The following is an 18,110-nucleotide window of genomic DNA, read 5'->3' as shown; positions in this document are numbered from 1 at the left end:
TAATTACATTAAAGTATACTGTTATACTAAGCTACAAGATTCTCCATGAAACCATCAAACACAGTCAGGCAAATTTCATATTCGGACAAGAAATAACTGAATTGCAGAATATGTAACATCCTTCAAGAAAAGGACGGCCACAATAAGATACACCAAAGACAGTGCACTGACCAGATTTACTCTAGGCTGAAATAAATTAATTAAATGTTTGAATGAAAAACAATGTTTATGGAAATGGCTAGGTGCCATAAAAAGCTGCACAGATCCTAGGAAACTAAACATGGGGCAAAAAGCTGCCCGGTAGTGTAAAATATAAAGAACATGAACATATGGAAACGATGACGTTTATGTGATCAGAATGTAGTTTTCACAAATTCTCACAACAAAAAATAGAAGCAGGGTTTGTTTTTAATGGTCTCATTTATTTACATTTTCTACTTTTAATGATAGCTTCATAACTGTTTGTTTCACAAAAAAAAAAAAAAAAAAACTAGATTCGCTTATTTTAAAAAAATAAAAAATAAAAATCGGGATACTGTTTAATAATGCGGGTCAAGAGACCTGAGGTAGGCGTTCCAGTCCCTGACTGACTGTCTCTAATGTCAGGTGTTCCAGATCTACTGGCGTTTAGATCAACTGGCGTTGGTCGAACAGATGTGTGGCAGTCTTGCGTTTCAGGAGCTGCTACCTACAGACCAGCAAAAAAACACCAAATGTGTCACCTGTGACACTTGTGAGGTTGTCTCAAACACACTCCGTCAGTCTTGATGCTGTTGAACAACAAAATGTTTAAAAATGTGGCGAGTTTACCTGGTGATATCCTCACGCGCGACGCGATCGCGAAAACAGCAAACAATTAACACCACGCCGATGTTGTTCACGGGACAGCAAGAGTAAACGATCGGGAGACTCTTGTCGTCGTTATCGTTCCCCTCGCACGGTTTATTTCTCCGGTTTCAGCGTTTTTGCTTCACAACTACAGCGAGCAGTTTACTTTGTGCACTAACATGGACTCGAGTCAACCAGCGCCACCTCTGGCCAAGTGCCACAGCCTACAGCCAGATCAACCTGTGACACACTTTATTTTTTTATGAACTTTATTTAGAACAATAACAATGACAATCTCAAAGAGACAAGCGACATATTAAATCAATCAGAACAGAATCACATCTCCTGTACACCACAATGAAATCGACAATAACTGAAAGTAAACATACATACACACACACACATATATACATATATATGCATATACACATGCATACATACACATCCATATTCACACATCTACATAATAATAATATAAAAAGATGAATAACCAATACAAAACTAAATAACAATAAAAAAAGAATGAAAAACAAGGAACAGAAATAAAGAAGACAAGGGGGATCATAAAATCTCTAAAAGTGAGGTTCCATAAACAAGACTCATAACTTAAATAAGGGGCTAAGAAAAATCAAACTCTTCTAAAAATCTATGCAATTTGATTGCTTGGAACTTATTTATTAGCTTAAGAGATTTACGGAACAGGGAGAGGTCGTTTTTAAGAGCAGGCCATGAAGGGGGGGATTTAGCATATCGGCATTTATGTATGTAATACTTTGTTATAATAATGAGATTGTTAATTAAAAACTCACTATTTTTGTCCTTTAGGATTACTCCAATTTGAATATTTTGAAAAGACCAAAAATCAATATATCCATACTGGGACAATATTAGGACATGGAGAGATTTCCATAAATTCTGGATTGTCACACATCCATAGAACATGTGCTCTGTTGTTTCCGAAGTTGTTTTACAAATATAACAGTTGTCTAACACAAATTTAAATCTGTCTCTCATAAATTCATTGGAGGGGTAAATATTTTTGTAGTTCTAAAATGGACTTCTTTAAATTTGGGGGGAATTGGAAATGTTAAATATTTGGTTCTGATCAACGAGATCTCAGATTTGTCATAATCTTTAAAGACGGGTGAATGTTTTGTCCTACCTGGATATAAGGTGTTAACCAAATACCTCCTCAAAAACTGATTATTGCATTTTCCATTAACCAAGTCAAGACCATCTAATTTCATTTTATGTAAATTTGGAGTCTGTATATTTGAAAAATTGTTCTTTACCGTATTTACAAGGACTGTTGGGATATTCTGTGAAACCTTTTTATAGAGCTCGAACGAGCAACTCATGTCATATTTCTCATTAAGCCTGTTTAATTCAAGTATGTCTCCATTTTCATCCATTATATGTGTCACAGACCAAATTAGTTTTGTCATCCATTCTTCCACAAACATAGATTTCCCCCGATTCAACATCACCCTATTATTCCACAATGGAACATTGTGGGGACTGAAGTTATGTTTAAACATTAATTTCCAATTTAACAAAACTTGTTGATGAAATTTGGAAAGTTTTGTGGATAGTTTAGAAATTTCAAAATCACATACTAAAAGGAATTGGATCCCCCCAACTTTGTTGAAAATAAGAGATGGTATCAAGAACCAGATCTCATCATTTTTTAAGAAAGATCGTAGCCAATTAATCTTTAAAATGCCATTCATTATTTCAAAATCGATTGCTTTTAAACCCCCCTCTTCATAATCTTTTATCAAGTCCCTGTTACTGATATAATGATGTTTATTTTTCCATATGAAATTAAAATTCACCTTATTGATGTCTTTTATAATTCTTGGTGGGATGGCTAGGGAATAAGCTGGATAGATTAATCTGGACAAAGATTCAACCTTGGTCAACATTATCCTGCCGAACAACGTTAAATCTCTCTGTAGCCAATGGTTTAGAGTTTTTTTGCATTTGTCAATTGTATTCTGAATATTCTTTTCTTCACTATCAGCCATGCATTTAGTTATCCAGATTCCAAGATGTTTGATTTCATTTTTGACAGGTATATTGTACAAAGAAGAGTGAGAACAATTGTGGATACTCATGAGTTCACATTTGTCCAGGTTCAGCCGTAGTCCAGAAGCATCAGAAAAGATCTTTATTGTATCTAAGGCCAATGGAATTTGTTCTTTATTTTTTAGAAAGACTGTTGTATCATCGGCAAGCTGACTTATTATTAATTTGTGATTATTTATGTCTAATCCTTTGATGTTTGAGTTTATGACAGTAATAGCAAGTAATTCAGTGGCTACAATGAATAAAAGAGGTGAGATGCTGCAGCCCTGCCTGATACCTCTCTCCACCCTGAACCTGGGACATGTGCCTTCTAAAAGAGAAACACAACTATTAATATCAGTATATAACATAGTGATCATATCCAGAAATGCATCACCAAACCCAAAATGTTTAAATGTCTTAATAATAAAAGTGTGTTCAATAGAATCAAATGCTTTATGGAAGTCCAAGAACAACATAAAACCATCATCCTTAATTAGGTAATTGTAATCGATGAGGTCCAAAACCAAGCGGATATTATTTTGGATCAACCGACCTTTGAGAAATCCTGATTGTGTTGGGCTAATTATTCAACCTGTGACACACATCTGCAGCACGTTTGAATTCGTTTCATGCACAACACATTTGTACCTTTCAATTGTGTCTTTTGCTGTCAGTTGCTGTCCCGTGAACAACATCGGCGTGGTGTTAATTGTTTGCTGTTTTCGCGATCGCGTCGCGCATGAGGATATCACCAGGTAAACTCGCCACATTTTTAAATATTTTGTTGTTCAACAGCATCAAGACTGACGGAGTGTGTTTGAGACAACCTCACAAGTGTCACAGGTGACACATTTGGCGTTTTTTTGCTGGTCTGTAGGTAGCAGCTCCTGAAACGCAAGACTGCCACACATCTGTTCGACTAACGCCAGTTGATCTAAACGCCAGTAGATCTGGAACACCGGCAGTGCAAACAGGGGTACGGGTGAAAGGCCCGTATCCTGAAATGGAGCAAGGACAAGACAAAAACCTCCCCCTTACCTTAATGCCTTTCCGTGTTGAACGTCGCTTTTATTGATATTTAACTAAACGAAGCTGAGCGCTGACGCGAAACATTAAAGTTCTTGTTGCGCAGTTTTGTTGTTTTTACTTTCGTTTCTTTCTTTTTGGACTCAGCTGGTAAGCAGAGTAAATGCTGCACACAGACAAACTCCAAATCTAACCTTAAAGTCTTATTTCATCCACTTTTTTAAATTAATGTACCGCCCTCTGCACGACATACTTACTATACAAATGCCACTGTGCTGAATGTTAATTCTGCCTTAGACGACAGCAATGGCAGCTCCTTGTCACAGTACTTCCTTGTTTTGCGTTGTTGCCATGTCTCAAGGGGAGGGGCGGAGCGTAACAAAAATTAGCATTGTGGTTGAAAATGGACGGAGAGGGCACAGTGATGTTGAATGTGAAGACCAACAAACAAAATAGTGTAAAATATAAAAAGCCCCCCAGAACGGCGCCTTTCTGTGGGGATTTATGTATTTGACACTTTTGTTAATATAAAACAGTGGCAATGGAGTTTAAAAGTGTGACTCTGTCATGTTTTACTGCTGCTGAGTTTTCAGCTGCAGATTGGTTTCATTTGGAAAAAGACTTTCACCACCAGGTGGCAGCATTTCACCAGAAGGTTTGAGTGTAGATCACACCAGGGGCGATTCTAGGATCAGAGCTTTGGGGGTGCTGAGCACCCAGACAGCTGCCCAGCCAGGCAAGATAAACCTGTCCCTGTCAGTCCCTGCATCCTTAAATGTTGTCCGAGTTGTCTCTGAATGTCTCCTTGGTGCATTTAAACCCCTGTTCCTCCCTGTCCTCATCGTCTGTTATCTTCGTCTCCATTATCAGTCATCATAATTTTACCATCTCTGTGCAAGTCTGCAAATTTCTTTATTAAATCATAAGATTCTTAAATTCATCAAGTCTCTCTGTGCCTGGGTCTTCATCACAAAACATGACATCACTGTTTTGCACATTTTAACACAATTTAATCCACATTTGTGAAAGAAAAGAAAAACACTTTTTTGAAAAGTCTGTAACAAAACCATCAAATCTGATAAAGGTTATTTAAATGCTGCTAAAGAAGAATGGATTGGAATAGAAAAATACATATGCTAACCTTAGTTACTGGGAGAATAATGAACGATGCTCATAGTGAGTAAGAAGTAAACAGTATAATACAGATACATAAAAAAAACTCCCAAAACAGAATAAATTATTACAAAATATTAATAAAAAACTATAAAAATGGAGGCAACTTTGCCATCCTATGAGTATCTATGAGTTATGAGTTTCATGCTTTCATAGTGGTGCTTAGGAGAGCTTGACCTTTTATCAGGTGGTCCACACTGTAAAAAGTGTGAGAAACACTGAGAAGTGTCTGTGTGCTTTTGGAAAACATTTAAAGCTGCAGTACAGAATCTTTGAAACAAGCTTAAAACGTTTTTAGAAACAGAGCATCTGCTTCTCTTTACAGCTCCTCACTCCACCAGGGCTGTTTGGCTCTTTCTGATAGTGAACACATGTGATGCACGTACTGCGGCAGTCATGCAGACAACTGGACGGTCCAAACGTTGGCCGACCTGTTACTGGCTGAGGTTTTAGCAGAGCTGTGGCTGAACCACATAAAAATATATCATTAATGCTTCAGCACCCCCAAAAATGGGCTAAAATCGCCCTAACTCCAAATGCTCAACCAGACCGCCGTCAGGTCTCGCACGCTACAGCCGCTCTATCACGTGACACATACTGCTCCGACGTGCTCCGAGTTACGCCACGTCGCAAGTTTTGTGAGGTACTTTCATTATATTTAATGGATCGGATTACATTTTTTTATTTCTCTCCGATGTCCGATCCAGTAATTTAGGTCAGTATCGGACCGATTCCCATACGTCATGTCGGATCGGTCCATCTCTAAATGAAACTGAACAGAGCTAAAGAAGGTGTTCCTGAAATTTGGCTTTATTAGAACAGGACGGATGGATGAGCACAGCCCTCTCAGCACAGGGCTGACAGGACTTATAAACCATAATGTACATCAAATACACAGTGACTTAAAAGAAATCAATAAATACACAAACACTTCAACCGCTGCTTCCTCAGACTGCATGAGTAACAGGAACCACTCACTGTCGGATCTGTGAGCGCTAAAATGACTCTGTTACTAGAGCCATCCAGTCGTTCTCTAAAAGTGAACATTAACTTTCTTCAAAGTGCTTTAAAAGTCCAAACACCCACAGCTACAAACATCTGGCTGGCACTACCCCCTCTAGGTCTCCTGACCACAAGGGGGCAGTATATAACGGTATGCAACAAACATAAATCAACAAAATCACTTAAACAAAAGCTGAATTTGTGTCAAACAGTATTTGCCTGCACATAGAGCTTACATCTTTGTCTGTATATGTCATCGTTTCTGTGGTCAGTAGTAAAGTAACCGAGGTATTTCCCCTTTTTGAAAGAAAGAATGTGTAACCCCTGGACTAAAGAACAGATGCTCCAAGTGGGCGAGGTGCTAATTTTCAGATGGCAGGTCTACATCTAGAATCAAAATGAGCACAAACATCAACAACCAAAGTGAAGCATTAAGACAAAACAGAGCAATGTCACACAGGATCCACACATTTGGGCCACAAAATAGATGTAAATTGACTAAAGTAAGACACAAATCAGACAAAAACAGATGCAGCAGGATCACAAACAGACACATGTTGGCTACATGTTGATGCTAAATGACTAAAATCACACGTGCAACACTTTCTACATATTTGACAACAGAAGAAGAACACAAACAAAGTTGGAATGTATTTTTAATTATTTTAAATTTTTATTTTATGCCAAATTAGATATTTTGCATAATCAAGCCCCAAATCACAAAGTCTCCTCCCTGTTTGTACTGTAAGGTCAAAACCCTACAGTACTACAGAGAACCCCAACAATCAAACGATCCCCCTCTGAGCAAGCACGAGGCGACTGTGGGGAAGAAAAACTCCCTTTTAACAGGAAGAAACTTCCAACGGAACCGGGCTCAGAAGGGATGGCCATCCGCTGCGACCGGTTGGGGGGGATGGAAATCAAAAAGGAGACGAGATGGCGTGAACTACAGTTGTTAGAATTTGGATTTGGTGCTAAAATTCTGCTTCAAGATGTTAAAAGAAGCAGGGCGGCGGGGAAAAGCCAGGATGGTCATTTCAATCATCTCTGGCTTTAGTGAACCACCTAAAGGGTTTTCGCAGAGTTTTTCCCAACGCTGAAAAAAACCTGGAAATTTTGGACTTTTTGGGAGGACCGGGGATGACTCCGAGGCGCATTTTTAGATGCTTTGTCAGAACCTCATCAAAAGACGCATCCTTTGCCATCGCAGCCTTTAACACAGTGTCTGGGGAGCCAAACTCCTTGATGAGGCATTTGGTCATTTTCTTGATGAACTTTTTCTTGTCCTTCATCAGACTTGTGACGGACTCTGTGCTGCTGAGTTCAGGCTGCATCAGATCTCTCAGACGCTTGAGGATCGCGTCAGGTTCTTTTGTAGTACATGCTGCCCTGGCAAAAAAGTGCTGAGTTTCAGGTTTGGATTTTCTGATGACTCTCATCATGAGGAGAACGGCGAGGTCACTGGAAATTTTCTCAGCATCAGAAGATGACGCTGATACAGACCTCATCTCTGACATGTCAGAGGAATCCTTGGGTGAGCCTGAAACACTGGCAGAGCGTTTTTGTGGGGAAATGCTCCCAGACTTTGGTGTCTGATCAGTCACCTGATCAGGTGACTGATCAGGTGACTGAAAAGGTACCACAAAGCATTTTTCTGGGGTACTGCTCCCAGACTTTGGTGTCTGATCAGGTGACTGATCAGGTGACTGATCAGGTACCCGAGAGCATTTTTCTGGGGTACTGCTCCCAGACTTTGGTGACTGATCAGGTGACTGATCAGGTGTCTGATCAGGTGACTGATCAGGTACCCGAGAGCATTTTTCTGGGGTACTGCTCCCAGACTTTGGTGTCTGATCAGGTGACTGAAAAGGTACCAGAGAGCATTTTTCTGGGGTACTGCTCCCAGACTTTGGTGTTACAGGTGTCGGAACAGATTCTCTTCCACTTCCATCTGAATCTGTGCTGGTTTCCTTTGTTGGGATCTTCGTTCTTTTAATAATGTTCTGGATTTCTTCCACAGCCACAGAAATTTTGTCCTCAATCAGGTGATCTTCGTCTTCGTTCTCCACCCAGAGTAAAAGTTTTTGTACAAACTTTTCTACTGCGTCTTCTACGAGCACATAGAGGACTTCAGCAGAAAAGGGAGGCTTGGATCCATGTGCTGGTTGTGGAGTCCTGCAGATGACGGTGTCAGACAGGGATCTACCCATTACAGGTTCGGGGACTTGATACAGTCGATCCGTCATAAGTAGATCAAACATTTTTGCCGTTAACTCCACAGTGAAATCTCTGGTTGCTCCACCAGTTCTAAAGTTTTCCACTGTTTTGTGGATGCTGAAGAGTTTTTCTTCCTTTGTTAATTTCTCATACAACTGATTAACGTCTGATCTAATCGCGTCGAAGTCGACGGGAGAGGAGCGTATGTAACGGAGCAGTGTGTTTCGGCTGGAAACCGTACTGTTATCAGAGGGCACCGTGTCACCTTTGGGGTCCTTGCAAATGTTTTTCAGACAAACAAGAAATTTTCTGTTTGCCTTTATTACTTTTCTCAGGTCTTTTTTCGTTGTTTCAAATTGTTTTCTGGCAAACATGGAAAAGCGCTGTTTGCGTGCTTTGAGCCGGGAGTGAGAGGTGGATTGCAAACATCTGGAGAAGAAGTCTCTCAGCTTGTTGGTAATTAATCCTGCATTAAAGGCAGGACTCCTCTCACAGGGCTCTTCGCTGCTTACATCCATGTCGCCAATGATCTCATTTACGATGTCAGCTGCAACCACTTCTACTGGGGTTGCAGCCCGGAAACTTTGGCTTCCTGCGGCTCGTTTTGTTTCGTCCTTTTCTGTTAGAGTTTCTTCCTCATCTTCATCTGTCATCTTTCCATCTGAGCTCCTTGATGACAGAATCACAGAAATCTCTTTGATTGCTGATTGCACGGACATCTTTGAATCCGTACTTTCTGTACCGGAATCAGAGCCGGTTATTTGGCAACAGAAAACCTCGCATGCTAGACCGAAATTCACTTCCGGTCTTCTCGGCCTTGGAATGATCTGGCTCTGTGACGTCACAATCACCCTGGTAACTCCCAACAGCTGAGCGACAAGTACTGATAAATGTTTCGCTGCACACTGTGAAATCTAATATTGTCTTTAATTAAAAATATTAAGTAGCCTGAACTCTTTTTTTACATTTATTTTTAGGTTTGTTTGTGTTTTCTAATCAAATTGTTATTAGAACTCAGTTTAAGTAAGTTAGCAGTTCTTTTAATTCAAGAAGCTGATCAAGTCAGTTTATTGAGTACGCTGGAAATGTTGCTTCTCAGTGCGGAGGGATAAAACGATAAGGTTTTAACATTCCACGTCGTTACCTTCCTTCTCCCTGGCACGGATCACTCCGCGTGTTCGTGGTGCCCACGTTTCTCTGTGGAATATGTTGAGCAAACCTGTGGAAGCTTCAGCTCAGGAAAATCTTGTTGCCATTGCTGTGATTCTTCACGTGATACAGTGATTTGGTGAGTGAATGTTTACTCTTATTCAAACTGTTTTTGTGGCTTCTCGCAGTTTAGCACCAGGTGCTAGCTAGCTAGTGTTAGCCTAGCATTGCTGCTGCCTCTCAGCTCATGTTACTTAAAAATGAACCCCACAGCTTATATAATTGGCCATGTTTGCACAGCCCTTTTTAAAAAATATGCTTTCATAACATTATTGTGTGTGGGGTGAAGGTCAGGGCTATCCAGACTGACAAGTGGGACACCTCCTGTGGGGAGGGAGCCTGAGATGGTCTAAATTGGGGTCTGTTCAATAGCAAATGCAGAAAAAAAATGTTTTAAGAAAGCAAGTAAGTTGGTGTTCTAAAAATCTGATTGTTTGCCTGCATGACAGCAGGAGAGATGAGTCAATCCGTCACTGAAGATGGTCACCTGCAGGTTCACGCTCATTGCATCTCCAACCCAAATCCACTGCCACTGTCCTTAAGGGAAGTTAAAGACTTTCTTCTGCACTTAACATTTGGATCAACTAAATCCATGACCGTCATTCAGGCAGTAATGCCTAGACTGGAAACAAACCATCCTTAAAATATTACTGCATACCAGCTTCTGTGTTTGAATGCAAAACAAATGTGTTGTTTAAACTAGAGACTGCACTTGTGACTGAACAATAAATACATTTATTTTGATTATATAAGTAATGTAAGTACAAAACAAAGTTGTGGAAAGCCTGAAAGTAGTTTCAGAATAATGAAATCTTTGTTTCATTGTCACATTCTAACAACGATGGTAATATAATTGTTTGTTGTTAAGCAGAACAGTGTCCAGTATGTTGGCTCATATACTTTATGACATTTGAAAATCAAGTTTGGGCTGATTTTAACACCATTACAAGAACTGCAGTTAATTATTCTTTTTTAATCATATTTTTATTCAATATTAATATAAAACCTAATGTGATTTTAAAAACAGAAAAAAGTAAGTTAGCACAAATAGTTTTTAATTTAGTAGAACTTTGTTTGTCTGAAAGTAAACATTTAGTTCTGCACAGCCGCTGAATACTTGCAATGAATAAGTTTTCCTAACGTAGTTTTGCTCCATTTTTTGAGTTCTGGGAACAAATTGGATTTTGCATAGAGACTCTGTTTTTATTTGATAGTGTTTGATTTTGGGGAGCTCAGACTTTCAGCTTTAACTGTTCAGGACCTGCAGATATTTAGAGGATTATGTATAACAGGGCAAAGAAAATCCATAAAAATACTTCATTTGTTAGATGTATGTTGTAGATTTGTTATTGTTATTTATGGTTCTCTGAAATACTGGCAACATTTCAAACTTGTACTGATGTACACAGTGTCTTGATGCATGCTCAATCATCCAGGTAAGGAAATCCCAAAAGGTTGATTCTGCTCACCTGGATGTTTTCAGTGCGAGAAACGTTTTGTCACTCACCCAGGTGACCTCTTCAGGCTCAGCTGGCTGCAGTCAGCTCCTCCCACTGAAACGTCCAGATGAACAGAATCAACCTTTTGGGATCCACAGTGTGGTACTTCAACAATTTATTATAATATTACACTTTAAGCTCAACACCCTTAGTTTTTATAATCTTCTGTTTATTTCAATGACAAATTTGAAAAAAGTAATTTTGCTCAAAGATCCAAACTGCAGCTTCTGTTTTTGATTTCCAGCCCAGTAAACAGAGCTGTGATGTTCCGTATCCCAACATGAAGATTCTTTTTCTGTTCTTAACCTCATTTAATCTAAAATTGGATAGAAAGCAGCTCTGATATGTGATGCACTGTCTTGGTAATAGTGTATTTCCTTCTTGTTGCTCTCACAGCAGCTTTTAAGGCACACAAAGGATCATTATGATCTATAGCTATGTTGAAAAGGAGGTAATCCTCAGAAAACAAGAAGCAGCACAGCTGAAGGCTGCTGGTAATAACTCAACTCACCAGTGACTGCAAATCACGTGTTCCGGTCAATAGTTTAGCGTGATAGCGTGGGCTTTTTCTGCTTTATGGCTCCACTGGTTTGTGTTTCTCTATGAAGGCGTTCAATAAGCTCAAAGTCACCATGACAGTCACGCCTATGATGAGTGTGTGGAAACCTCTGAGCCAAACTGTTCCTTCTAATGAGAGCGATTTGTCAGCATATAAGCTGCAGTCGCAGTTAAACACACCAACCAAAGAAGCGGAGGTGGATAGATCCATCTTTGACAAACAAACAGTGGCTTTGATAACAAAGTCCACCTTATATATAAAGTTTGTCTCAGTTTCTCTGTCATTTAAACACATTTGGCTCTTTGGTCACATAGACTGTCAGAAAAAATAGTTTTAGATTTTGCAGTTGTTTTAATATGCATATACCCTCATTCTTTGCATCTGAAATGATCCATAAATATGTCAGCGAAGCACACTCACATGATAACGAGGAAACACAAGACAGAGAAACACCTCTGTGACCTCTGAGCAGGTGTGAAACACCCCTGTGTGATATTCTGGACCCTGAGCAGACGTCGCGTCCAGAGGAAAACGCATAACAAGGTCAGACCGGGACCCGTCCCTCTCTCCATCACACACACGGATAAACACCACCGTGATAGGATGTAACTCTGAGATCCTCGCTGTCAACATCAGCTAAGATGTTCTACTGGACAGAGAAGAAGCATTCCTCTTCTTCGGTTAGTTCAGTTTGATTCTCCTGAAGACAAGAAGAAAAAAAGAGTTTTCATGTTTTTAAAACAGATTTCACTACAATTTTCACCAAGGTTACAGAAATAGTCTTTAAAATGATTGTGTAATATTGGCGTCTGCCACCTTTTTGACTTTATTTTATTTCCCATCTTTCAAGTGATCAGAGCCAGGTAGGTTTGGAGATCGGCTTTTCCTTAATCCATGAAAACATCATTTAAAAACTGCATTTGGTGTTGACATCATAACAGGTAAAGACGGGAGAAAATACAAGTTGTTGCTTTGGTGCATTTTAAGTCAAATAAGTAATCTGTAAATGTCTCTGTCATTGGTTTGCGATGCTTTTGACCCTCTGCGACCCATATCCCGTCATGGTACGACAGTGTGAAAAACTCAAATCCGATCTGGGTCACTTTCGTATGTGGTGCTGAATCCGATACATATCCGATGTTTTAGAAAGCTGCTGTTTGATGGTCATGTCGCATTAAATCCGTCTTTTACGTCACTGACACAAGACAGACGCCAATTATCAGCGCCCGAGAAGACATCGCGAACGCTTCCTGTCCATCCGGTGAAACTGTTGGGAAGACAACTTTGGAGAAACGTGAACATTTTATTTGTACTACATAATCTGCAGATTCTGACAGAAATCTGCAGCTATCCTTTGAAGCAGCGCTCCTCTAAAACAGCAACAAGGATCATTATTAGGCCAAATGTAAATAACAAAATAACTTTATGACTTAAAGCAAAATCGGGAAACGTAAAGTCTGAAACAAGTCTTTATATTAAAGCCATCTGTCAAACAATACTGTTGGTCTGGGTCCAAACAGAGCACGTTGTGTGTGACGTCGGGCCGCTTTGAGCGTTCACACTAGAGCGCGTTTGCTGTCACATTTTATTTGTCGTGTGAACGAGCAGACAAAAAAATCGAATTTGATCAAAAAATCGGAATTGAGCATCAAGACCTGCAGAGTGAACGTAGCCGGAGACTTGTGTTTGTAAGTGAACCGCCCCATGTTGTGTAGCTTTATTGGGCTACATATTTATTTATTATACAGGCTACACAGAACATAACATCCAAACTGAGTGAGTGCAGGTCTGTGTGAGTGTACATGCTTATGTGTGCGTGTGTGTGTGTTCCATGTTCAACCCAGAGAAAGCTTCCCTTCACCCAATCTTCAATCAGTGCAGGTGGCCTTGAGTGAGGGGAAAGAGTCGCAACACAGTTTTGTTATCTAAGGGAGAATTTCTGTTATTCCTGTCAGCTTTTGCCTTGAGCACCGGGGGGGGGGGCGCATGAGATGAAGATGGTAGTTGTTTTGGTTGGGGTATTGCACAGGAATGAGCAGCAGTACAAACTGAACAGTACAAATTTCTTTTGTTTTATTTTTTGTGGCAGTTGTTAAGCAGTATTGCACTTTTTTTTAAAAATATAAATATCAATAAAGTGCAGTGACCAGTGCAGATTAAACAGAGTACTTGTGAAGCTGCAGGTAGCTTCTGAGTGCGTCCTGTGGAGTGTGTGTGTGTGTGTGTTCAAGTGTTGTGGTTGAGGTGTCGTATGGCTTAGTGGTAGAAACTGTTTTTTTAAGTCTTGTAGTCCGAGCAGACAGGCTCCTGTAACGTCTGCCAGATGGTAACAAGAACAGCTGATGTGCTGGGTGGCTGTGGTCCTTGATGATGCTGTGTGCTTTACGGAGGCATCGCTGGAGATAAATGTCCTGAATGGCAGGAAGCCTCGTGCCAGTGATGTGCTCTGCTGTCTTCACCACCCTCTGTAGTGATTTACGGCTGCTGGCAGAGCAGCTTCGTACCAAACCGTGATGCAGCTCGTCAGCAAGCTCTCGACTGCACACCTGTAGAAATTTGAGGTGATGTTGGCGTTCATGCCAAACTTCCTCAGCCTCCTCAGGAAGTAAAGCCGCTGGCAAGCTTTCCTGATAGCAGTGTCTGTGTGAAGGGTCCAGGAGAAGTCCTCAGTGATGTTGACTCCAAGGAACTTGAAGCTGCTGACCCTTTCGACCTTGACACCGTTGATGTGGATGGGCTGGTGTTCCCTGACTGGTTGGTACTATCATCTCTCTAGTGTTGCTGATGTTGAGAGTCAGGTTATTTTCCAGGCACCACTCGTACAGCGCCATCACCTCCTCTCTGTAGGCCGTCTCATCGTTGCCTGTGAAGAGGCCTATGATGGTTGTGTCATCCGCAAACTTGATGATGATGTTGGACTCGTGTTTAGCAACACAGTCATGTGATCTGATGTCCAGTATGGCGTTACCGGGTAAGTTTCATTTCTAACCTTTCAATTTAAGGCTTTCTTGTTATTTCTGATTATAAACAGTTTGAACAAAGAAAGCACATGACTGTCAGTACACCATATAAACACAAGACAGGCAGCAGAGGCGGGTAAAGGGTAACAGAGCCGGTGTAGACGGCGCATCCGGTCCTCCAGCATGTCTGCGCTGGTCCAGTCAACCCGCCATCTACCCCGGGAGGAGACAAGTATCGAAGGCATTTGGAAAGGGGGGATGAGTGTGTATCAGTGTGTCCTGAGTTTAGCTGAGACAGTGTCCTTTGCCCAGCCAGGCTAAGTAAACAGTCTTCCAGCCGACCCAGGTGGCCTTGCGTAGGGGAGGAAGGAACAGTCTAAACACCGTCTGTTATCAGGGTGAGAATTTGTTGTGTTCAGCTCCAGCCCTGAGACCACAGCTGGAGCCAATATGGTGGCTGCATGAAATGATGGTTGTTTTGTCACGGTCTGCAGAGACAGGCCGTGCGGTGGTGTGTGTAATGGACCCAGGTGCGTACACAAGTGAGTAGATGGGAGTGAACTTAACAGAAAGCGAGCCTTTATTATGGCTGAAGACAACGTGTACAACCAAGCAGGGATAGCGTGACTAGACTATAACTAAACTGGGAAAACTAATACTGTGACAAACTAGGAAAACTCAGAGACGAAGATGATCACTGAAAAGACTGACCGTGAAAACATGGAAGTGAGAACACAGACGACGCGACACAGACTACATGAAACACAGAGACTAAATACACAAGAGGGATGATCAGGGGAAGTGGCCACACATGGGAACACAGCTGACACAGATAAACATAACAAGACATGGCAGGAGTAAAAAACACTGACGGGAGACTGTCAAAGTAAAACAGGAAGTACACAGAGGTGCAAACAGGAGGAGAGAGAGAGCACGGGCATAGTGGGCTGGGGAAACATGGAATGAAACACAAGGAGGGGAGACGAGGGCTCACAGATACATAGAGGGGCACACGGGATAAAAGTCACAAGGGGAAGTCAAATAAGGAACAACACAACAGGACAACTCAGGAAACATGACCTAAATAAGGAACGAAATACAAAAATACAAGAAACTAAGAATACTGGGCCCACATGGCCCAGGACCATGACATGTTTTCCTTTAGTACGAACAATCTATCTGCCGATCTAGCAGTCCGTCACTGGTCTCTCAATCTCCCGTTGAAGAGCCGTGAGCTTCTCCAAGATCTTATCCGTGCTGCTTCAATGAGCCCATTTTGAGAAGTTACAACCCATCCCATCGCTTCAATCCCAGCGGGCAGCCTTGTGGGGTTTTGAACAGCCGATTCCGCTTTCTTTAATCTTCAATAAGCCGAGGCCAAGCCAGCTCCGATCAGCAAGAACCCCGTTATCATCTCAGTTCACTTCATCATAAACACATCATCGCATTCTGTGTTATGATTTGCTTTTGTGTTAGACGAGGTTTGTGGTCTTACCACGTGTGTCACCAGCCGCGTCTTGGCTGTTTGCGATCATCCGTTATTATCATCAGCACACGTGAGCCGTGGAACATTTACACCTCCGTATGTGACACATCACTGTGACAGTGGAAGAAGTAGTTCTACTCATTTAGATGATCTCAATAAAGTAGTTTCCCACTGTGTTCCTGTTAATGACAAACTACAAATTTAGCACAAATTACTAAAATATCAATATTTTAATTGGTGAATCAATTATAAAACACAAATATCTGCTATTGGACGGATGAGTATCAATCCACACAGGATCACACAATAACAGCAGCATACACACAATCAGGTTTTAACAACACATGTTTTATCTTAAACCTTCCAGTGCATCATGTTTTGACTTCCTGATGATATTCTGGTCATAAACAGGTGGACTTATTTTAAACCAGTGATTGATTTTTCTTGACAGCTTGAAGCAGAAGAGCACTTTAACTGTTTTACGTGAGAGAAATAAGCCTGTTAAATATAATACTGATGAATTCACACAGCCTGGCCTCGTTCTTCTTCGTTGGTCCTCGGCTCCTCAGGGACGTCTGGAGGCTGCAACAGAAGAAGAAGACAGCAGCAGACAGGTCGGTGCTGATAAACAGGCTCAAACTCCAAATCATGACAAGTGATGCAAACAGAGAAACGTTTGTGATGATTCAATAATAATAATGGATTGGATTTATATAGCGCTTTTCTAGGCACCCAAAGCGCTTTACAATGCCACTATTCATTCACTCTCACATTCACACACTGGTGGAGGCAGCTACAGTTGTAGCCACAGCTGCCCTGGGGCAGCCTGACAGAAGCGAGGCTGCCATATCGCGCCATCGGCCCCTCTGGCCAACACCAGTAGGCAAGTAGGGTAAAGTGTCTTGCCCAAGGACACAACGACCAGGACAGAGAGCCCAGGGATCGAACCGGCGACCTTCCGGTTACAGATGCGATTCCCAACCCCCTGAGCCACGGTCGCCCCATTCAGATAAAAAGAGACTCGGTGTTCAGAGGAAGGATGACGGTCTGACAGAGAAAGCCATCTGTGACCGTTGCTGAGGCTTTTTCTCATCCTCAGTACTGACAGTGTTTGTGTAATTACTCTCACTGCCAGAAGGGGGAGACACAGCTCCAGCCTGCAGGGAGAAACACTGCAGCTCTGGAGTTTATTTCATGAACATCACCTCTGCGTCTGCCTCCATCAAATCGGTGAAAATCACAAAATGTCAGATGGGGGTTTTTCCAACCGCCCACATCCACAACTCCTGTGTGTCAGCTTATATCCATCATGTACACTTTATGTAATAATGTGACTCACCTGAACTGCCACAAGTCTCTCAGCTGTCTGCTGCTGACCCTCTCCTGACCTGCACACAACACGTCCTGTACACAATCAAGAACAGTTAGAGGTGAATGAATTTACATTATCTAAAAAATACTGATGAACTAGTTATTCACCCTGAGACAGGATATTTCTAATTTTAGAGATGTTGCACACATGGATGAAAGCAGTCCTACATATTTGTTTAATATGTGCGTTGAAGGACACGTCCTGGTCAAAAAGTGCTCACAGAGTTACGGCATCTGGTTAGACAGTTTCTAAAGTTTTATGGCTGAGTTCAATAACATCAGCTTTATCTGAATAAAGAAGCAGGACATCCGACCGGTGGCACTGACGTCACATCTTATGAAGACTCTAGAGCGGCTCTTCCTCAACTTCCTCCGACCACAGGTACAACATGCCCCGGACCCACTACAGTTTGCATACAAGGTGGGTGTCGGAGTGGAGGATGCCATCCTGTACCTCCTACACAGAGCCCACTCACACCTGGATGGGGGAAAAGGCACGGTCAGGATCCTGTTTCTTGACTTTTCCAGTGTCTTTAATACCATCCGGCCCTGTATGCTTCAGGAAAAACTGAACAGGATGGAGGTGGACCCCTGCCTGGTGGCTTGGATCTCCGACTACCTCACCGACAGACCACAGTACGTCAGGCTGAAGGACATCACGTCTGACACTGTGGTCAGCAGCACAGGAGCCCCACAGGGAACTGTGCTGT

The 18,110-nt window shown here is 41.6% G+C and overlaps 1 protein-coding gene across 2 annotated transcripts in view; it reads right to left on the bottom strand.

Moving 5' to 3' along the window:
- Positions 1–16,279: 16,279 nt before the first annotated feature.
- LOC308405943 (uncharacterized protein) overlaps positions 16,280–18,110 on the bottom strand; it is a gene marked incomplete at its 5' end in the record, with an annotated part of 7,185 nt that continues 5,354 nt past the window's right edge. The window contains 2 exons of one of the 2 annotated variants that reach the window (XM_080896753.1): positions 16,280–16,611; positions 17,369–17,433. In XM_080896753.1, the coding sequence (XP_080752879.1) occupies positions 16,552–16,611; positions 17,369–17,433 (125 nt within the window). In that variant the 3' untranslated portion in view covers positions 16,280–16,551. Of the gene's footprint in view, positions 16,612–17,368; positions 17,434–17,470; positions 17,879–18,110 lie in introns of those variants that run through there. The other variant, XM_080896754.1, reaches the window with a different exon arrangement.

This window comes from Rhamphochromis sp. 'chilingali' (genome assembly GCF_963969265.1).
Source record: "Rhamphochromis sp. 'chilingali' genome assembly, chromosome: 11".
NCBI classification, from domain to species: Eukaryota; Metazoa; Chordata; class Actinopteri; order Cichliformes; family Cichlidae; genus Rhamphochromis; species Rhamphochromis sp. 'chilingali'.
The sequence above is the reverse complement of the archived record's forward strand: the minus strand, read 5'-3'. Positions and strand labels throughout refer to the sequence as shown.